The sequence below is a fragment of the Podarcis erhardii genome, assembly GCF_964252035.2.
Source record: "Podarcis erhardii genome assembly, chromosome: 3".
Lineage (NCBI taxonomy): Eukaryota > Metazoa > Chordata > Lepidosauria > Squamata > Lacertidae > Podarcis > Podarcis erhardii.
In genome coordinates this window covers 118,539,136-118,558,606 of record NC_138507.1, presented here as the reverse complement: position 1 = coordinate 118,558,606, position 19,471 = coordinate 118,539,136, and the positions used below count along the sequence as shown (strand labels likewise).

The window sequence follows — 19,471 nt, the reverse complement described above, 5'->3', positions numbered from 1 at the left end:
GTGTTAGCCGCCCTGAGCCCGGCTCTCGCCAGGGAGGGCGGAGTATAAATAAAAATTATTATTGATTATTATTATTATTATTATTATTAATGGTGGGCTTGTAAAGTAATCAAAAGCTATTGGGAAATAATTTACAATGAAATGAAAAAAATGTTGAAGATAACTTTTGTTAAAAGACCAGAAGCTTTTTTGCTAGGCTTTACAAGACATGCCAAAAGAGTGGAAGAAATGCTTAATGTACATTACAACAGTGGCTAGGAGATTATTAACCCCAAAATGGAAAGACGACAAGATACCAACGAAAGAAGAATGGCAAGTAAAACTGATGGATTACACTGAAATGGCGAAGCTTACTGGAAAACTTAGAGGCATAGAGATTTTTTAAAAGGCTGGGAACTGTTTATGACGTACCTACAGAAACATTGTAAAGAAGTAGACTCACTAGCAGGGTTGACGAAACACTTACAATTAAGGAAACAAGCATAAAATTAAGAGGCAATAACAGAGAAAACAATAAAGCGTAATATGTAATTTGGGACACATGGTATAAAAATGATATGAACACAATAATATTTAGATTACAAATTAAGGTAGAATAAAATAAGCAGAAGAAACAAATATTTAAAGAACCAGAAGAAGAAGTTGAGGGAAGTCTGGGGAGAGACTGGAATTTGCATACGGTTTTTTGTGATAATGATGATTGTATTGAATATAAAAATGTAAAACTTAATAAAAACTATTTTTTTAAAAAAAAAACTCCCAGACAAATGGCCATCCAACCTCTGCTTAAAAGCTTCTAATGAGTTAGTACACCATTTTCAGAGGTCATACATTCCACTGTCAAACAGCTCCTGCTGTCAGGAAGTTTTTCCTGGTGTTTTGTCAGAATCTCCTTTCTTGCAACTTGGAACCATTGGTTTGAGTCCTACCCTCCGGAGCAGGAGAAAACAAGCTTTTCCCCCCTTCCATGTGGCAGCCCTTAAGATATTTAAAGTCTGATCAGAAGGTCGATGGTTCGAACCCCCACGACGGGGTGAGCTCCCGTTGCTCGGTCCCTGCTCCTGCCAACCTAGCAGTTCGAAAGCACGTCAAAGTGCAAGTAGATAAATAGGTACCATTCCGGCGGGAAGGTAAACGGCGTTTCCGTGTGCTGCTCTGGTTTTGGTGTTCCGTTGTGCCAGAAGCAGCTTAGCCATGCTGGCCACATGACCTGTAAAAACTGTCTCCGGACAAACGCCGGCTCCCTCAGCCTGTAAAGCGAGATGAGCACCACAACCCCAGAGTCCTTTGCAACTGGACTTAACTGCCAGGGGTCCCTTTACCTTTACCTATCATATAAAAAAAGAAGGTACCTTTTATCATATGTGGCGGACATGTAAGGTTATAAAAGCATTTTGGGAAATGATATAATGATTTGAAAAAAATGTTTAAAATAGCTTTTGTATAGTTAAAGCTATGCTTTTCCCATGAGTGATGTATGGAAGTGAGAGCTGGACCATAAAGAAGGCTAATCGCCAAAGAATTGGTGCTTTTGAATTATGGTGCTGGAGGAGACTCTTGAGAGTCCCATGGACTGCAAGAAGATCAAACCTATACATTCTGAAGGAAATCAGCCCAGAGTGCTCACTGGAAGGACAGATCGTGAAGCTGAGGCTCCAATACTTTGGCCACCTCATGAGAAGAGAAGACTCCCTGGAAAAGACCCTGATGTTGGGAAAGATGAAGGGCACAAGGAGAAGGGGATGACAGAGGACGAGATGGTTGGACAGTGTTCTCGAAGTTACTAACATGAGTTTGACCAAACTGCGGGAGGCAGTGGAAGACAGGAGCGCCTGGTGTGCTCTGGTCCATGGGGGTCACGAAGAGTCGGACACAACTAAACGACTAAACAACAACAAAAAACAACCAGAAGCTTTCTTATTAGGAATTGTAGGTATTGACATCCCAAAGCAACATAAAAGACTTTTCCTGTATGCGACGTTACTAGCCCAGAGATGGAAAGAAGACAAGGTTCCGTACCAGAGAAGAATGGCAAATTAAACTGTTGGACTGTGCCAAAATGGCAAAACTGACTGGAAAGCTCAGGAACCAAGAAGACCCAAAGCTGAATAAAGAATGGGGGAAATTTATAATTTGTTTAGGAAACCACTGTAAACAGATGAAAACATTAGCAGGATTTTACTAACACTTACAATGTAGCGCATATCATGGACAATATGGAAAGATACAAAATATGGATTGTGAAATAATATGCAATTAAGAGGGTGTACAATAGGATCCATGGAGTGGAAGGTGGGAAGTCCAGAGATTTGGAGAAATCTCTAAATATGGAAATGTTATTTGGATTGCTATAAATTAATATTTGTAAAACTAAATTAAAAATAAATAAAAACTTAAAAATAAATAAAAATAAAGATGGCTATCATATCACCTCTCAGACTCCACTTTTCCAGGCTAAACATACCCAACTCTCTCAACCATTCCTCCCAAGGCTGGGTTTCCAGACCCTTGATCATCTTGGTTGCCCTCCTCTGCACACGTTCCAGCTTATCAATATCCTTTTTAAAATATGGTGAACAGAACTGGAAATACAGGACTCCATATGTGGTCTGACAAAGGCAGAATAGAGCTGCCAGCTAAGGTAGGAAAGGGACAGTTTTTATTCATGCATAATTTGAGTTATCATGTCAAATAATAAACTGGCACTTTTTACCAGCATCACATAATGTGTGTTTCACACTTGCAAGAAATCACTATTCTAGTTTGGCAGCAATATTCTGCGGAACTCACTGCTTATTGATATGATGCAAGAATCTTCGTTGTTCAGCTAATAACTTTTTCTTTCTTTCCTTATTTCTTTTTTTTTATTTATTGAAATCTCAATACATATACAAAATGTTTACATAATATTACATATGCATTATACTTGTAATTTCACATTTTTCATTCCATTATGTACCAACATTTAGTCATTTCTTACTTGCTTCTTATCTTACCCTATGTCTTCCCTGCACCCAAGCATGAGTTCCTAATTTTTATTTTATAACTTTATTCTTGTGATTGTATTCTTGTATCTTAATAATAAAACATACATTCTTGTATATCTATTTAAATCCACTTTGTGAGATCAGTCTAAACATATCAATATTTATTTATTTTTGTTGGAGCATCTTTTAATCATGTATTTGTCTACACACTTCCATTCTTTTTTGAGATTTTGGTTAGATTGCATTCTAATTGTTGCCGTCATTTTTCAATCATTTCAAAAAAATTATGTTGCCAATCTGCCGCTGATGGTACTGCTTCAGATTTCCAATTTTTAGCAACCAATAACCCTAAACGGCTTCACACCAGTATACCTGAAGGAGCGTCTCCACCCCCATCATTCTGCCCGGACACTGAGGTCCAGCATCAAGGGCCTTCTGGCGGTTCCCTCACTGCGAGAAGCCAAGTTACAGGGAACCAGGCAGAGGGTCTTCTCGGTAGTGGCACCCGCCCTGTGGAACGCCCTCCCACCAGATGTCAAAGAGAAAAATAACTACCAAACTTTTAGAAGACATCTGAAGGCAGCCCTGTTTAGGGAAGCTTTTAATGTTTAATAGGTTATTGTATTTTAGTGTTTTGTTGGAAGCCGCCCAGAGTAGCTGGGGAATAAATAATAAATTGTTGTTGTTGTTGTTGTTGTTGTTGGCAGCTGTTGTATATAGAAAAATTATCTTCATGTCTTTGCAGATGTCATTTCTTACGATTCCTAAAAGGAATGCTTCTGGCTTTTTACCAATTGTTATTCATTCAACTTTTTCATTTAGGACATAGACATAGAATTCTACAATTTATATGTGTTTTCTTAAAACTATTAAGTTTATCTATTTTCTGATCCCTTTATTGTCCACTGTCTGTGTGTGTATCACTATTTTAAATGAACATTTTCCGCAATTTGATGCTCACCTCCCTCTTTTTTAGCATTACGGAGTGTAAAACAGAGACTTGATTTTGCGTTTTGAGTGTGTGAGAACACAGATCTCTTGACAACGCCCTTCTGCAGTTTCTCTAAGCCCAGGCTGTCCCTGTGTGAGAGGACAATTGTCCGTAGATTGGACATCATTTAAAATGGAAACACAGTTTGGGGTGGGAATCAGCATTTCAAATGGCCAGGATGTTCCATCTCCTTGACCTTCGGGTCACTGTAGCTAAATAGACAAAGTTTAGAGGCCAGTTAGAGCAGAAGACTTTGGGGTTGGAATGTATCAAGAAATCTGACAGTGATTCTCATGCTCTGAATTGTAGGGCAGCTTCTCCCTGGAAATATCTCCCATGTGAATATTCGTTTTGTTGATGTTTGCTGCTCCATCAAGGGTTTCTGGTCCAGTGTTCGAGTCTGGCTAAACATCCGGCTGAAAACATCTCTACTCTTTATACACACAGAGTCCTCATAAGGAGGGTGTCAAGCATTTTTTTAACCCTCCCGCAAAAAAAAAATATCACAGTCACATACACTTCCTTTTTTAAAAAAATAATTCTTTATTGGTTTAAAATACAGGCATACAAGCATACATCGAAGGTAAGTATAGCAAAGTTAAATACAAAAAGAAAAGATCTTCACAACATAATAGCAGGAAAGGATTTGAAAAAAAGAAAAAGAAAAAGAAAGGGGGGGAGAAGGAAAAAAAGCCGAAATTTTGTACAACATTATGTCTGTCAAATAAAATTTTCTGCATAAAACGTCCAGTTGTTCTCGTTATACTTTTGTATTGTCATGATTTTATCGCAGAGTTTTATTTTATATCCTTGACCATACTTTCCACTAAGATATTTGTTTCATTTATTTATTGTAGTCACACACACTTCCATGTCCTGCACACATTTTACATTTCAGGCCCTCCAAGCGTCCCTATTTTCCAGGGACAGCCCCGGATTTAGAGAAGCCGCCCCGGTTTCTGATTTGACCGTGGAATGTCACGCATTTCCTTAAGGTGTCCCTCTTTTCATTGGAGAAATGTTGGAGGGTATGGTAAAGGTAAAGGTACCTCTGACCATTAGGTCCAGTGGCGGACGACTCTGGGGTTGCGTGCTCATCTGACTCTATAAGTCGAGGGAGCCGGCATTTGTCCGCAGACAGCTTCTGGGTCATGTGGCCAGCATGACTAAGCCGCTTCTGGCGAACCAGAGAGGCACACGGAAACGCTGTTTACCTTCCCGCTGGAGTGGTACCTATTTATCTACTTGCACTTTGAGGTGCTTTCGAACTGCTAGGTTGGCAGGAGCAGGGACCGAGCAATGGGAGCTCGCTGCATCGCGGAGATTCGAACCACCAACCTTCTGATCAGCAAACCCTAGGCTCTGTGGTTTAGACCACAGCGCCACCCGTGTCCCACAGTGGGTGTGGTAAGGTAACAGGACCCCTGACCATTAGGTCCAGTCGTGACCGACTCTGGGGTTGCGGCTTTCATCTTGCTTTACTGGCTGAGGGAGCTGGCGTACAGCTTCTGGGTCATGTGGCCAGCATGACTAAGTCCCTTCTGGCAAACCAGAGCAGCGCACCAAAATGCCGTTTACCTTCCCACCGGAGTGGTACCTATTTATCTACTTGCACTTTGACGTGCTTTCCAACTGCTAGGTTGGCAGGAGCAGGGACCGAGCAACGGGAGCTCACCCCGTAGCTCGGCAAGTCAGTGGTTTAGACCACAGTGCCACCCGCATCCCACGTAGGGTATGGTAGGCCATCCCTAGTCTCGTGAGATAAATGTTGGAGGGTATGGAGTTATCCGGACCCCCACCCCTAGCCGTCTGAAGGCAGCCCTGCATAGGGAAGGTTTTTTAAAAAAATGTTTAGTGTTTTATTGTGATTTTATATATGTTGGAAGCAGCCCAGAGTGGCTGGGGCAACCCAGTCCGATGGGTAGGGTATAAATAGAATCATCATCATCATAATTAGTCTGTGCCATGGATTTGGGGTGGAATTAGTTCCTTTGCTGATGGGGCAGACTTGAACAGGAACTCTCTCTTTTTTAAATGAACTTTCTAACCACTGGGAGACAGGGAGAGACAATAGCATCAGCGACACATCCTCAAAACTGCTTCATCAGGAAAGCCTGTCACATGACTTTAAATATATATATATTAATAGCTGAATGAATTGGCCTACAAAATGGAGGATGGCAGAACTGTCTGAAGACGGAGGAGCAGTCAAGTTTTGCTGAGGGTTTGGCTTCTGTTCTGTTCGGTGTGTCAAAATAGTTCATAAAACATGACACAAAAGGTTTCTTTGCTGACCTCTGGTGCGTATGCACATCATAGCGGGATTTCGGTTATTACAAGGAAGGTCCCTTTCTCAGAAATCTGAAGGCACGATTTTAAAAAATCTGTTTTCCTATAATGAACACTTTGACTCTGAGGTGATAAGTTTTGAATGGGAATGTGTGCAATTTTCAAGCGTGGGTGCTTTCCTTTTTTATGTAAATAATAATCTCTGCCTTATGGCTGAAGCTGTGGACAAAATGATCTGGGCTGATTTGGGCAGAGAGGGGGTCTGGGCTTTGGCCGAGCTGGACAGAGACAGCCCCAAATCGTTGTGGGTCAATTCAGGCCTTGCAGACTGATCCAGGGCTGTCAGGGACCAGAGAGAAGAAGCTTTGCCTACATGTGGCTGTTCCCAGCAAGGAAACATGTATGTGCAGTCAAACTGAAGAGGACTGAACCCACTGGTGAGCAGACGATTCGATCCTGAAGACTATGGGCATGATCTCACATTGGAGAAGTCAATTCCAGCAGGATTATTTCCTCCGCTGTGACCCCTTCCCACCCTGCAGCCGTATGCATAAACAGGGTTTTGAAGACCCTAAACATACATTGTTTATGAAGACCCTAAGCATACATTAAGGACCTGGGTGGCGCTGTGGGTTAAACCACAGAGCCTAGGACTTGCCGATCAGAAAGTCGGCGGTTCGAATCCCCGCAACGGAGTGAGCTCCCATTGCTCGGTCCCTGCTTCTGCCAACCTAGCAGTTCGAAAGCACATCAAAGTGCAAGTAGATAAATAGGTACCACTCCAGCGGGAAGGTAAATGGCATTTCCATGCGCTGCTCTGGTTCGCCAGAAATGGCTTAGTCATGCTGGCCACATGACCCAGAAGCTGTACGCCAGCTCCCTTGGCCAATAAAGCAAGATGAGCGCCACAACCCCAGAGTCGGCCATGACTGCACCTAATGGTCAGGGGGTCCCTTTACCTTTTTAAACATACATTGGACCTACTCCCAAATTGAATCAGTGCCAGATCCGGTCAGGCGTTCAACCCAGGTTGTGTGGTGGGGGCGATTCAGGGCCCAGGATGGCCTCAACGGCTGGTTCAAGCAAGTGAGCCTGACCTCAGGACCAGATCCGGCCATCTATGAATGAAGATGTGGCCACGTCCGGGAGGGAAGTAGCAGGTTGAAAATAGAATTTGGCCCGTAAACCTGAAAGTAGCGTGTCATAGCCCACTGAGGCTTCATGGGGAAGCTTCGTTTTTCCACTGAAGTGGTCACAAGTCTAACATTAGCTCAGAGCGAACAGCGTGGCTGAGTTATTGGCCCCAGGACTCTAGAGAGCAGCAGCCCCTCTCGAGCACTTTGTTCTGATATTGTCGGCAGGAAACCACTAACAGAAGTCAACTGACAAAGCCGAGATGCCTTATTAGAGCGTTTCTGTACATGTGTGAGTTTAGAACATTAACCCTTCTCATCTAGAAGAGCCTAGCAGGGAGAACACCTTTTCTTTTGGGTAGCTCTGGCGGGGTTCTGAAATTTCATGGGATATGCTCTGAGACCATTGCGAGGAAGACCCAGGTGAGCGACTAAACTTAATACAGAGTCAATAGCATCGTCTTTTCATAAAAGCCCTGTTGGAGTCAAGCGTCAGCTCCAGTTTCAGATGCAATGAGAAGCCCCCGTTGTCAGTCTTTGCCTCCGTTTGCCATCTTTAGAATGGGAATAATTGTGACAGCCAACACAGGCACAAGACGTCTAGGGGGGAAATAGCTTCCTAGAGTCTTCCTCAATATGGTTTGTGATTTTCATCACAGAGTGGTGCTTTTCATTCTCTCTGTGTGCCTCATTTTCTCTTGTTCACACTTAGTTCTTTGTTCCTACTTTTATTTGGCCTTTGAGTATATTATCGTAATATTCAAGTGGAATATTTCCCCCACTGCTTGCAGAATGCTCACGGCGTGAAGAGAGTCAGGAATCGTTTGTTGTCAATATTATCCAATGAAATTGCCTACAGGGGCAACTTCTCTCATTCATAGATAACATTAATGTGCAATAGTAAGTAAAGTGAATGCTGAATTTGAATGAAAATTGTATACAGAAAAGGTGATAAAGTAAAGAGGGGAGAGAGCAGATCAGGAAAATGCGTATTGGTAGAGAAATGAATTAAAAGGAGATACCCCATCTGCTAATTTATCATTTCAACACTGGATGATAATAATAATAATAATAATAATAATAATAATAATAATAATAATAATAATAATAAGCCACCTATCTGGGTTGCCACAGCCAATTCTTTTGATAATTATTATATATAGATTTCCTGCTGTAGGTGTGTTTTATCTGCACATTGGTTTTCCGAAGGTTTTTTCCCCCCAGCCTGTCTGTTACTGCTGGGGCTATTTTGCTTTGGTTAAAACAGCATAGCATGATTTACAACTAGTGTTTTGAAAATAACAGGTTTATTATTATTATTATTATTATTATTATTATTATTATTACTACTACTACTACTAAAAATGGTGGGTAGCTATGAAGACCTTTACTTGTGTATCTGAGAAAGATTGAAATTTAAAAATACATTTCTATTTGGTAGTATACTCATTGTGGATTTTGTTTCTGGGTTGGGTCTCTTTTAGCCGGAGGCCACAAGACAAGACACATAAAATCACATTGCCTGTGTGATGTGTAGTTCACTTGGCGTGAGAATAAAAGCAAGACTGGCTTTCAGCATTCAGGTTCCTCTTAAACTGACGTTGATGAATTAACTTGTCTATCAAATTTGTCTTGGCATATCCATGTTGAAGTTTCGTGATCTATTTTAGCACCGTATCCACAAGAGGGTGATTTGCTGCTGTTTTTTAGCAGGGAGATGACTTAATAATCCAATGTCTGGATTATTTCTCAGTTTATCTAGTGCTGCTTTCATCCATTATGAGATCAGAAGACAATTCACACGTCCATCTGTGCAGGATTAATGGAAGGGAGAGTAGAATTGCCCTGTGTGACTCCATCAACAACCTTCACATGTCCCCACACTCATCAGCTTAAGAGCAACATTTCCCACACATGTTCCACACATGTTCCTTCTACGTTGTTGAGCATACTGGACAGAGCCATCAATATCTGCCCAGCTTGGTTGCTCTGTCCCCAAACGGAATCATGATCAACCTGGAGTGACTAAAACCTTTGATTCCTTCAAGTCGCTAGTCCCCAGGGTTTTCTGATCTGGATCTAACCTATCACAGAGGGCCTACAGAGGAGCGTCTCTACCTCCATTGTTCCGCCTGGACACTGAGGTCCAGCGCCGAGGGCCTTCTGGCGGTTCCCTCGCTGCGAGAAGCCAAGTTACAGGGAACCAGGCAGAGGGCCTTCTTGGTGGTGGCACCCGCCCTGTGGAACGCCCTCCCAACAGATGTCAAACAGAAAAATAACTACCAAACTTTTAGAATCTGAAGGCAGCCCTGTTTGGGGAAGCTTTTAATGTTTAATAGGTTATTGTATTTTAGTGTTTTGTTGGAAGCCGCCCAGAGTGGCTGGGGAAACCCAGCCAGATGGGCAGGGTATGAGTAATAAATTATTATTATCATTATTATTATTACTACAGTTCTATGATCCTCTTGGAAAGCTGGTTTCCTGCAAGATCTGCCACAGGGTGCATGCATTGGATTCTCCACATTTCCCCTCCCCCCCTTTGCTGTTTCCTCACTTGCTTAAGGCTTAATCTTGAAATAAGGAACGCATGCTGGGGCTAAACCACCTCAAACATCGGGTGCAAGAGATGCTCACATGACTGGCAGGCATAGGCAAACTCAGCCCTCCAGATGTTTTGGGACTACAACTCCCATCATCCCTAGCTAACAGGACCAGTGGTCAAGCATGATGGGAATTGTAGTCTCAAAACATCTGGAGGGCCGAGTTTGTCTATGGCTGGCTGAAAGCATCACATGTCATTTACACACTGGGATGAAATGTAAAACCTGTTACTCAAGCCGGCCGTTCATATCGAGTTCTGCTCCTTTTGATTCTCTTTTTGCTGTTAGTTTTTAATCCTGCACTCTTAAGTATACTCTCAATTCATTCTTTGATGCAGCACGTTTTTTCCTTAAAAAATGTTTAGGGATACTCTCATTTTTGACTGAAGAGAATCACCATTTTGTAGTTCAAATCAGGAAAATTAAATACCGTAAATGGAGAAAAGTACAAAGATTCACAAAACGTGCCCCCAGAAAAAAAAGCACTGCTTTGATAGATCATTCTTTTGGGTTTTTACTAATAGAAGAGCATAAAAATGGCAACAGTTTTATGATTGTTTTATGAAAGAAAACAACAAGCACTTGCCCGCTCCATTATTATTTTTAATACCTATTCACTGATTACTACATAAAATGTCCCAAAGCAAATTACAGTAGTAAAGACCCACAATTACAAAAGTTTAAAATAGTATCAAAAGCCCAATACAACATTGCTTTTAAAAACTCTGGAACTTCAGAACTCCCTGCTATTGATATCAAGCAGGTGCTTTCATTGTATTCTTTTCGGCACCTGCCAGAAACATCTTCCCAGTAACTGGAAATTCAAGCCAGCTACCTGCCACCTGGAGCAGACAGGTAAACCCGGAGCCCTTAAGTCAGAACCTGGTGGTCTGGCAACTCTGACTCCAAGGTGGTACCTGCGATCATGGCAAGAATGTTCTTCCCCATGGTCCTTCGCTTTAGTCAAACTCATCTTTGCTTCACTCCTGAAAACAAAATGGAGGCTAACAGCAAAAGCCTTATAATTTTATCTTTCTATCTGTTGCATACCCTCCAACATTTCTCTGGTGAAAATAGGAATGTCGTATTCCATCGTCATCATAATGTTATTATTTCTACCCTTCCCAGACACTCTGGGTGGCTTCCAACATGTATAAAAACATATTTGCTTTTCAGATTGATAGATTTCACTAGTTTTACTTTCATTTTAACATTTCAAAACTTGACTTCCTTCCCCCTCTTTCTGCGGTTCCTTAAATTTATTTATTTATTTATTTTAATTTTTATTGGAAATTTTATTTAGAACATAAAATAACCCCCCCCACACACACACCACAATACAGAAATACAATAAGCATAACATAAATTTATTTTTAATACCTTCTGCATATCCAAATTAACTTAATTTGCTCATTTATTCATCTACTTTAATTATATACTCTCATAAAGCTGCAGGTTATTACAATAATCTTGCCAATGTTCTTATCTGTTTACAATTTATCTGTAAATATTCAATAAACCATTTCCAGTCTTTTATAAAAAGTTTCTTATTCTTCCGGTAAGTTTCACCATTTCTGCATATTCAATATATAAAAACATACTAAAACATTAAATGTTAAAAACCTTCCCTACACAGTGCTGCCTTCAGATGTCTTCTAAAGGTTGTATAGTGACTTATTTCCTTGGCTTGGGGGTTGCATAACTCCATACCCTCCAACATTTCCCTACTAGGGCCAGGGCCTTTTCACTACTGGCCCCGACTTGGTGGAACGCTCTGTCACAAGAGACTAGGGCCCTGCGAGACTTGACATCTTTCTGCAGGGCCTGCAAGACAGAACTGTTCCTACTGGCCTTTGGTTTGGACTCAGTCTGACCCTTATGTTTCCCTCCCCTTATGGTCCTGATCTATGGGCTACTATTAAAATGAGGCTGCATTTTAAATTGCATTTTAACCTGTATTTTAAATTGGGGGGTTTTCCTGTTATGTTTTTACTTTAATTTTACTGGTGTTAGCTGCCCTGAGCCTGGCTCTGGCCGGGGAGGACAGGGTATAAATAAAATTTATTTATTTATTTATTTATTTATTTATTTATTTATTTATTATTAATGTAAATAGGGACGTTCTAAGGAAAAATGGGACATTCTGGGATCAAATCAGAAACCAGGATGGATTCTTTAAATCCAGGACTGTCCCTGGAAAATAGGGACACTTGAAGGCTCTGCTATCTATCTATCTATCTATCTATCTATCTATCTATCTATCATCTATCTATCTATCTATCTATCTAATTCGTTCTGGAGTTCCGTTCTTTACCTGAAACTGTTCTTAACCTGAGGTACCACTTTAGCTAATGGGGCCTCCCGCTGCCGCCGCACGATTTCTGTTCTCATCCTGAAGCAATGTTCTTAACCCGAGGTACTATCTCTGGGTTAGGGGAGCCTGTAACCTGAAGCGTCTGTAACCTGAGGTACCACTGTATGGCTGACTCACCGGAGCAGTGAACATGGACACTCTGCAGTTCTTAAAGCGCTAAATCTGTTAGGGCCTCTCCCGATTCTTACTCCTTACTCCTTCTTACTCCTAAGAGTCCCCAACCTACTACACTGCTGATCACCTATCTTAAGACAACTGCAAAAGTTTTTTTAAAGTTTGTGCCAGTATAAAAGTTTCAGCAGAACATTTTCTATGCTAAAATGGCAGCGTTCTCCCCCAGACTTTTGCAGTTTGGCAAAAGCCTGCTTTGGAAGGAAGGTCAGCCTTTGAGAAGAGGTAGTCTGGTGAAAACCACATTTATTCTGCACAGCATTTGCTGCTGCTGCTGCTGCTGTTTACTGCTGATGGCTGCAAAGCCACAGACATCTTCCACAGGTGCCAGCGGAACCAAACTGCAGCCCAAAGAGAACTAATGTCCATTTGGCCAGTGACAGGCGTGATGTGGGGCTTCGGATGCAAAAAAACCCAGAGATTATTCAAGTTCTTTTCTTTCATTGTAGATTGTTGTTAGGAGACGCCTGTTCCGCTCCCAGAACTACAATTCCCAGAGTGCTTTAATATCAATGCCTCTTCCCAGGCAACTCTGGGAAACGTAGCTGTGTCAGGGGAATGTAGGGATCTCCTAGTCGCTCCCAGTACCCGTAAGAAACTCCAGCTCCCAGAATTCTTGGGGAGAAGCCATGGGAGTTTACAGTGGTAACATAGTGCTTTACATATACAGCATACCCTCCAACATTCCTCCAATGAATATAGAGACGTCCTGTTATTGTTATTGTTATTGTTATTGTTATTGTTATTTTATTTTATTTTATTTTATTTTATTTTATTTTATTTTATTTTATTTTATTTTATTTATACCCCACCCATCTGAATGTGTTGCCCCACCCATCTGGGCGGCTTGCAACACATATGAAAACACAATAAGACATTTGTAAACTTCCCTATACAGGGCTGCTTTCAGATGTATTCTAAAGGTTGTACAGTTATACCTCGTGATAAATACGCTTCAGGCTGAGCGTGTTTGGGTTGCACTCCGCGGCGACCCGGAAGTAACGGAGTGCATTACTTCCGGGTTTCGCCGCTCACGCATGCGCAGACGGTCAAAATGACATCACGCACATGTGCGGAAGCGGCGAAACATGACCCGCGCATGCGCAGACACGCTGTCGCGTCTTACGTTATGTTCAGGATGCTAACGGGGCTCCGGAATGGATCCCATTTGCATCTCAAGGTACCACTGTATAGTTGCTTATCTCCTTGACTAACTCCACACCCTCCAACATTTCTCCAATGAAAATAGTGACGTCCTAAGAAAAATTAGGAACGCGGGTGGCCCTGTGGGTTAAACCACAAAGCCTAGGACTTGCCAATCAGAAGGTCGGCAGTTCGACTCCCTGCCACGGGGTGAGCTCCCGTTGCTCGGTCCCAGCTCCTGCCAACCTAGCAGTTCGAAAGCAGTTCAAGTCCAAGTAGATGAATAGGTACTGCTCCGGTGGGAAGGTAAACAGCATTTCCGTGCGCTGCTCTGGTTCGCCATAAGTGGCTTAGTCATGCTGGCCACGTGACCTGGAAGCTGTACGCCGGCTCCCTTGGCCAATAAAGCGAGATGAGCGCCACAACCCCAGAGTCAGCCACGACTAGACCTAATGGTCAGGGGTCCCTTTACCTTTTTAAGGAAAAGCAGGACGTTCTGGGATCAAATCAGAAACTGGGACAGCTTCTGTAAATCTGGGGCTGTCCCTGGAAAATAGGGACACTTGGCGGGTCAGATAGAGTGTGAAATTGGCTAATGATGGTACAAAGCAGGGCTAATGAGGGGTGTGACCTAATAAGAGGATGTGTGGCTTAGGAAAGTCCCGAGAGACAAACAGAGAATCCTGGTGGGGCCACTTTCAGCTCTCGGTCCTGAAGTCCCCCACCCCTGGTAATAATAATAATAATAATAATAATAATAATAATAATAATTTATTTATACCCCGCCCATCTGGCTGGGCTTCCCCAGCCACTCTGGGCGGCTTCCAACAAAATATTAAAATACTTCAAAATACTTCAAAAATGCATCAAACATTAAAAGCTTCTCTAAAGTAGAAGAAGAGTTTGGATTTCATACCCCGCTTTATCACTACCCTTCAGGAGTCTCAAAGCGGCTAACATTCTCCTTTCCCTTCCTCCCCCACAACAAACACTCTGTGAGGTGAGTGGGGCTGAGAGACTTCAGAGAAGTGTGACTGGCCCAAGGTCACCCAGCAGCTGCATGTGGAGGAGCAGAGACGCGAACCCGGTTCCCCAGATTACGAGTCTACCGCTCTTAACCACTACACCACACTGGCTCCCAGTGTTGAACCCTTTCCCCCTGCACCATGAATATCTCTCCCTTCCCAAGCTACCAGCGAGGATGGAGGGGGTTTGCAGTTCCAACACCAGCTGTCCCTTGCAACCCTGCTAAATGCAGTCAGGCATTTATATATCTTCTCTAGTTTGCCATGAAATCTCATGATTGTTGTATGTTTTCAGCTAAATAATAATAATAATAAAAATTCCTTCCCGTAGCACCTGAAAGACCAACAAAGTTTGTTATTGGTATGAGCTTTCGTGTGCATGCACACTTCTTCAGATACAGAATCAGCTTTGTTGTGCTGCTGATTCGGCTGGAAGTAAGGGGGAGGCTCTTACTTTGCAATCTTCCTCAGGAAAGAGTGACGGCCACCCATTTCTCTGAAAAGAGGCCTGATAAGGGGCTTCTTATCACACAGGGTGTTTAATTCTGTATTTTTAATCTCCTATAATATCATCCTTGCATGAGCTTCCCACAAATGAACATGCAAGGGGGCACATTTCTAAAATGAACCGCAGGGTCAAAAAAATAAAAAAGGAAGACATGCGCATTTGAACAATAACAATTAATAGAGGTACATGTTATCTGTCTGCATGGGTTAAAAGGCAACTGTGTGGTACTTGTCGCACTTGTTCTTTTTTTAGGAATGACCACTATCCAGAGAACATTTATACCAAAGGATGCCATGCAAATAAATAATACTGAAGACAATGATATTGAATGACAACATGGCGCTGTGGGTTAAACCACAGAGCCTGGGACTTGCTGATCAGAAGGTCGGCAGTTCAGATCCCCGTGACGAGGTGAGCTCCTGTTGCTCGGTCCCTGCTCCTGCCAACCTAGCAGTTCGAAAGCACGACAAAGTGCAAGTAGATAAATAGGTACCGCTCCAGTGGGAAGGTAAACGGTGTTTCCATGTGCTGCTGTGGTTCGCCAGAAGCGGCTTAGTCCTGCTGTCCACATGACCCGGAAGCTGTACGCCAGCTCCCACGGCCAATAAAGCAAGATGAGCGCCGCAACCCCAGAGTCGGCCGCGACTGGACCTAATGCTCAGGGGTCCCTTTACCTTTACTATCAGCACATATTTTCTTCTTTGGTGATCACTTGTAGCCGAGTAAGATTGTCTTCCATGAACATGGTCTTAACAGTTAATCCGTGACTGTGGAAGCCAATTCTAGATCCACACATCCTTCCACAGTGGAGACAAAGGATTCCCGGTGGAAGTTGATCATGGTGAAGGTTAGCCAAACGTGTACATTTCTCCCTTGCGTCCTGAGTTTGAGTGTCTTCACAGCCCATGACACCTTTGGTAAAGGCTGTTCTCCAACTGGAGCGCTCGCAGGCCAGTGTTTCCCAGTTGTCAGTGTTTATACTACATTTTTTTTAGATTTTCCTTGAGAGAGTCTTTAAGCCTCTTTTGTTGACCACCAGCTTTACGCTTTCCATTTTTAAGTTCGGAATAGAGTAGTTGCTTTGGAAGACAATCATCAGGAATCCACACAACATGACCAGTCCAACAAAGTTGATGTTGAAGAATCATTGCTTCAACACTGGTGATATTTGCTTCTTCCAGTACACTGGCATTAGTTCACCTGTCTTCCCAAGTATATGTACAGTGGTACCTCGGGTTACATATGCTTCAGGTTACATACGCTTCAGGTTACAGACTCCGCTAACTCAAAAATAGTGCTTCAGGTTAAGAACTTTGCTTCAGGATGAGAACAGAAATTGTGCTCCGGCGGCGCGGCAGCAGCGGGAGGCCCCATTAGCTAAAGTGGTGCTTCAGGTTAAGAACAGTTTCAGGTTAAGTATGGACCTCCGGAATGAATTAAGTACTTAACCTGAGGTACCACTGTAATTCTTTTCGGAGACACTGTTGATGGAATCTTTCAAGGAGTTGGAGATGGTGTTCATAAGTGGTCCATGTTTCACAAGCATACAGTAAAGTTGGTAGTACAATAGCTTTGTAAACAAGCATTTTGGTTTCCCTGCAAATGTATTGGTTCCAGACATCCACTGACTTACAATTCATGTAGCTCCTCACAGCCTTTAACCATTAGTACATCAGCCCATATTTTCCATAGCAATTGTTACACTACAAGTGAAATCAAAATCCTGCCAGCATTTCCATCTGCTTACAGTAGTCTTTTAAATGGTTTGTAAGTTTCCCCCATTCTTTTGTAAAGTTTTTGTCCTCTTGATTCCTGAGTTTTCCAGTCAGCTTTGCCATCTCGGCATAGTCCATCCACTTGTTTTGCCATTCTTCTCTGGTAGGGACTTTGCCTTCTTTCCATCTCTGGGCTAGGAGCATCCAAGCGGCTGTTAAGGCAGTAATAATAGTATGTCATGTGACTAGGGAAGTGGGGCAGGATTCCAGGCAGGACAGAATGTAGAAACACAGAGTGGTAGATTGGAAGATACCCCAAAGGGTCATCTAAGTCAAACCCGCTGCAAACCCTACAGGACCGCCTCTCCTGGTATGTCCCACGGAGGACCTTACGGTCTTCAAATAAAAACATCTTGGAGGTCCCGGGCCACAGGGAGGTTAGGCTGGCCTCAACCAGAGCCAGGGCTTTTTCAGTACTGGCCCCAATCTGGTGGAAAGCTCTGTCACAAGAGACTAGGGCCCTGCGGGACTTGACATCTTTCCGCAGGGCCTGCAAGATGGAGCTGTTCCACCAGGCCTTTGGCCAAGGCACAGTCTGACCCCCTCTCTCCTTATGTAATCCTCGTATCACTCTAACCCTGGTTACCATTAATTTGACTCTGAATTGATTTTAGAATGAATTGATTTTAGAATGTATTTCAATTAATTTTTCTTTTCTTTTTTCTTTTTTTCTTTTTTTTTTCTTTTTTCCCCTCTCCACCTTCCTTTGCCATCTGTTTTAGTTTGTTATAGTCCATTGTTTCATGATTATATTTAAGTTTTGCTTGTTTACTGTTAGATGCTGGATTGTTGTTCTCCTGCTATTTAGGTGGTTTTTCTTCCCTGAATGTATGTTATATGGTAGTTCTGTTTAGCTGTGGAATGTTTTGTGGTTTATTTTCTAATTTAATTAATTGGTTAGTCTAATATTATAATAGTAGGTAGACAAATACTATAATAGTTTTGTATTATTTGTATTTGTATTCATATTATTATATTATATTATTCTGTGGTAATCCTCACAGAACTCTAGCCCAATGGTTGCCATTTATTTGGTTTGAACTGATTTTATAATGACTTGATTTTATAATGCTGGGTTACTTTTATTGTTGTTAGCCGCTCTGAGCCCGGCTTTGGCTGGGGAGGGCGGGATATAAATATATTATTATTATTATTATTATTATTATTATTATTATTATTATAATTGATTGTGATTTTATGTAAACTGTGTTATTTTTACTGTTGTTAGCTGCTCTGAGCCCAGCTTCGGCTTGGGAGGGCGGGATATAAATTATTATTATTATTATTATTATTATTATTATTATTATTATTATTATTAAAGCAGGACTAATTCTGGCATTGAGCATAAAGAGCAGCCCTCCATGGAGTTGTCCTTTTCCAGCTGATCACCCAGAAGCAAGCTTGTTTGTGTTTCCTCCAGTGCAGGATGGGAGCATGTGGTAGCAAGAAGACCGGCCGGAAGGAGAGGCGCAATTCCATATACAAGCAGAAGCCTCTGCCATCTCCGAAAAAGAAAAACCCTCCACCGCCACCGCCAGTAAGAATTCGAATCCAAGACTGGGCTGTGCCCCAAAGGACTGGAATTCTGCCTCAAGAAGAAGAAGAAGAAGACCCTGCCCATTTGACTAGGTTGACCCAGCCACTCTGGGCAGCTTCCAACATACATAAAAAGATAATTAAACATTAAACATTAAAAAGAAAACTTCCCTGTACAGGGCTGCCTTTAGATGTCTCCTAAAGGTTGTATAGTTACCTATTTCCTTGGCTTCAGGAGTCACGTAACTCCATCCCCTCCAACATTTCCCCAATGAAATGTTGTTGTTTAGTCGTTTAGTCGTGTCCGACTCTTCGTGACCCCATGGACCAGATCACGCCAGGCACTCCTGTCTTCCACTGCCTCCCGCAGTTTGGTCAGACTCATGTTTGTAGCTTCGAGAACACTGTCCAACCATCTCGTCCTCTGTCGTCCCCTTTTCCTTGTGTCCTCCATCTTTCCCAACATCAGGGTCTTTTCCAGGGAGTCTTCTCTTCTCATGAGGTGGCCAAAGTACTGGAGCCTCAGCTTCACGATCTGTCCTTCCAATGAGCACTCAGGGCTGATTTCCTTAAGAATGGATACGTTTGATCTTCTTGCAGTCCATGGGACTCTCAAGAGTCTCCTCCAGCACCATAATTCAAAAGCATCAATTCTTCGGCAATCAGCCTTCTCCCGATGAAATAGAAATGTCCTAAGGATAAGTGTGACATTCTCAGTTCAAAGTAGAAACTGGGACAGCTTCTGTAAATCGGTATACCTGAAGGAGCATCTTCACCCCCATCATTCAGCCCGGACACTGAGGTCCAGCTCCGAGGGTCTTCTGGCAGTTCCCTCACTGCGAGAAGCAAAGCTACAGGGAACCAGGCAGAGGGCCTTCTCGGTTTGGTGGTGCCCGCCCTGTGGAACGCGCTCCCACCAGGTGTCAAAGAGAAAAATAA

The 19,471-nt window shown here is 42.6% G+C and overlaps 1 protein-coding gene across 2 annotated transcripts in view; it reads left to right on the top strand.

The window, feature by feature from the left end:
* Nucleotides 1-7,683: 7,683 nt before the first annotated feature.
* BLK (BLK proto-oncogene, Src family tyrosine kinase) overlaps nucleotides 7,684-19,471 on the top strand; it is a 36,289-nt gene continuing 24,501 nt past the window's right edge. Inside the window, exons 1-2 of one of the 2 annotated variants that reach the window (XM_081854800.1) lie at nucleotides 7,684-7,823; nucleotides 18,417-18,533. In XM_081854800.1, coding sequence (XP_081710926.1) covers nucleotides 18,423-18,533 — 111 coding nt within the window. In that variant the 5' untranslated portion in view covers nucleotides 7,684-7,823; nucleotides 18,417-18,422. The remainder of the gene's footprint in view (nucleotides 7,824-18,416; nucleotides 18,534-19,471) is intronic. The other variant, XM_081854799.1, reaches the window with a different exon arrangement.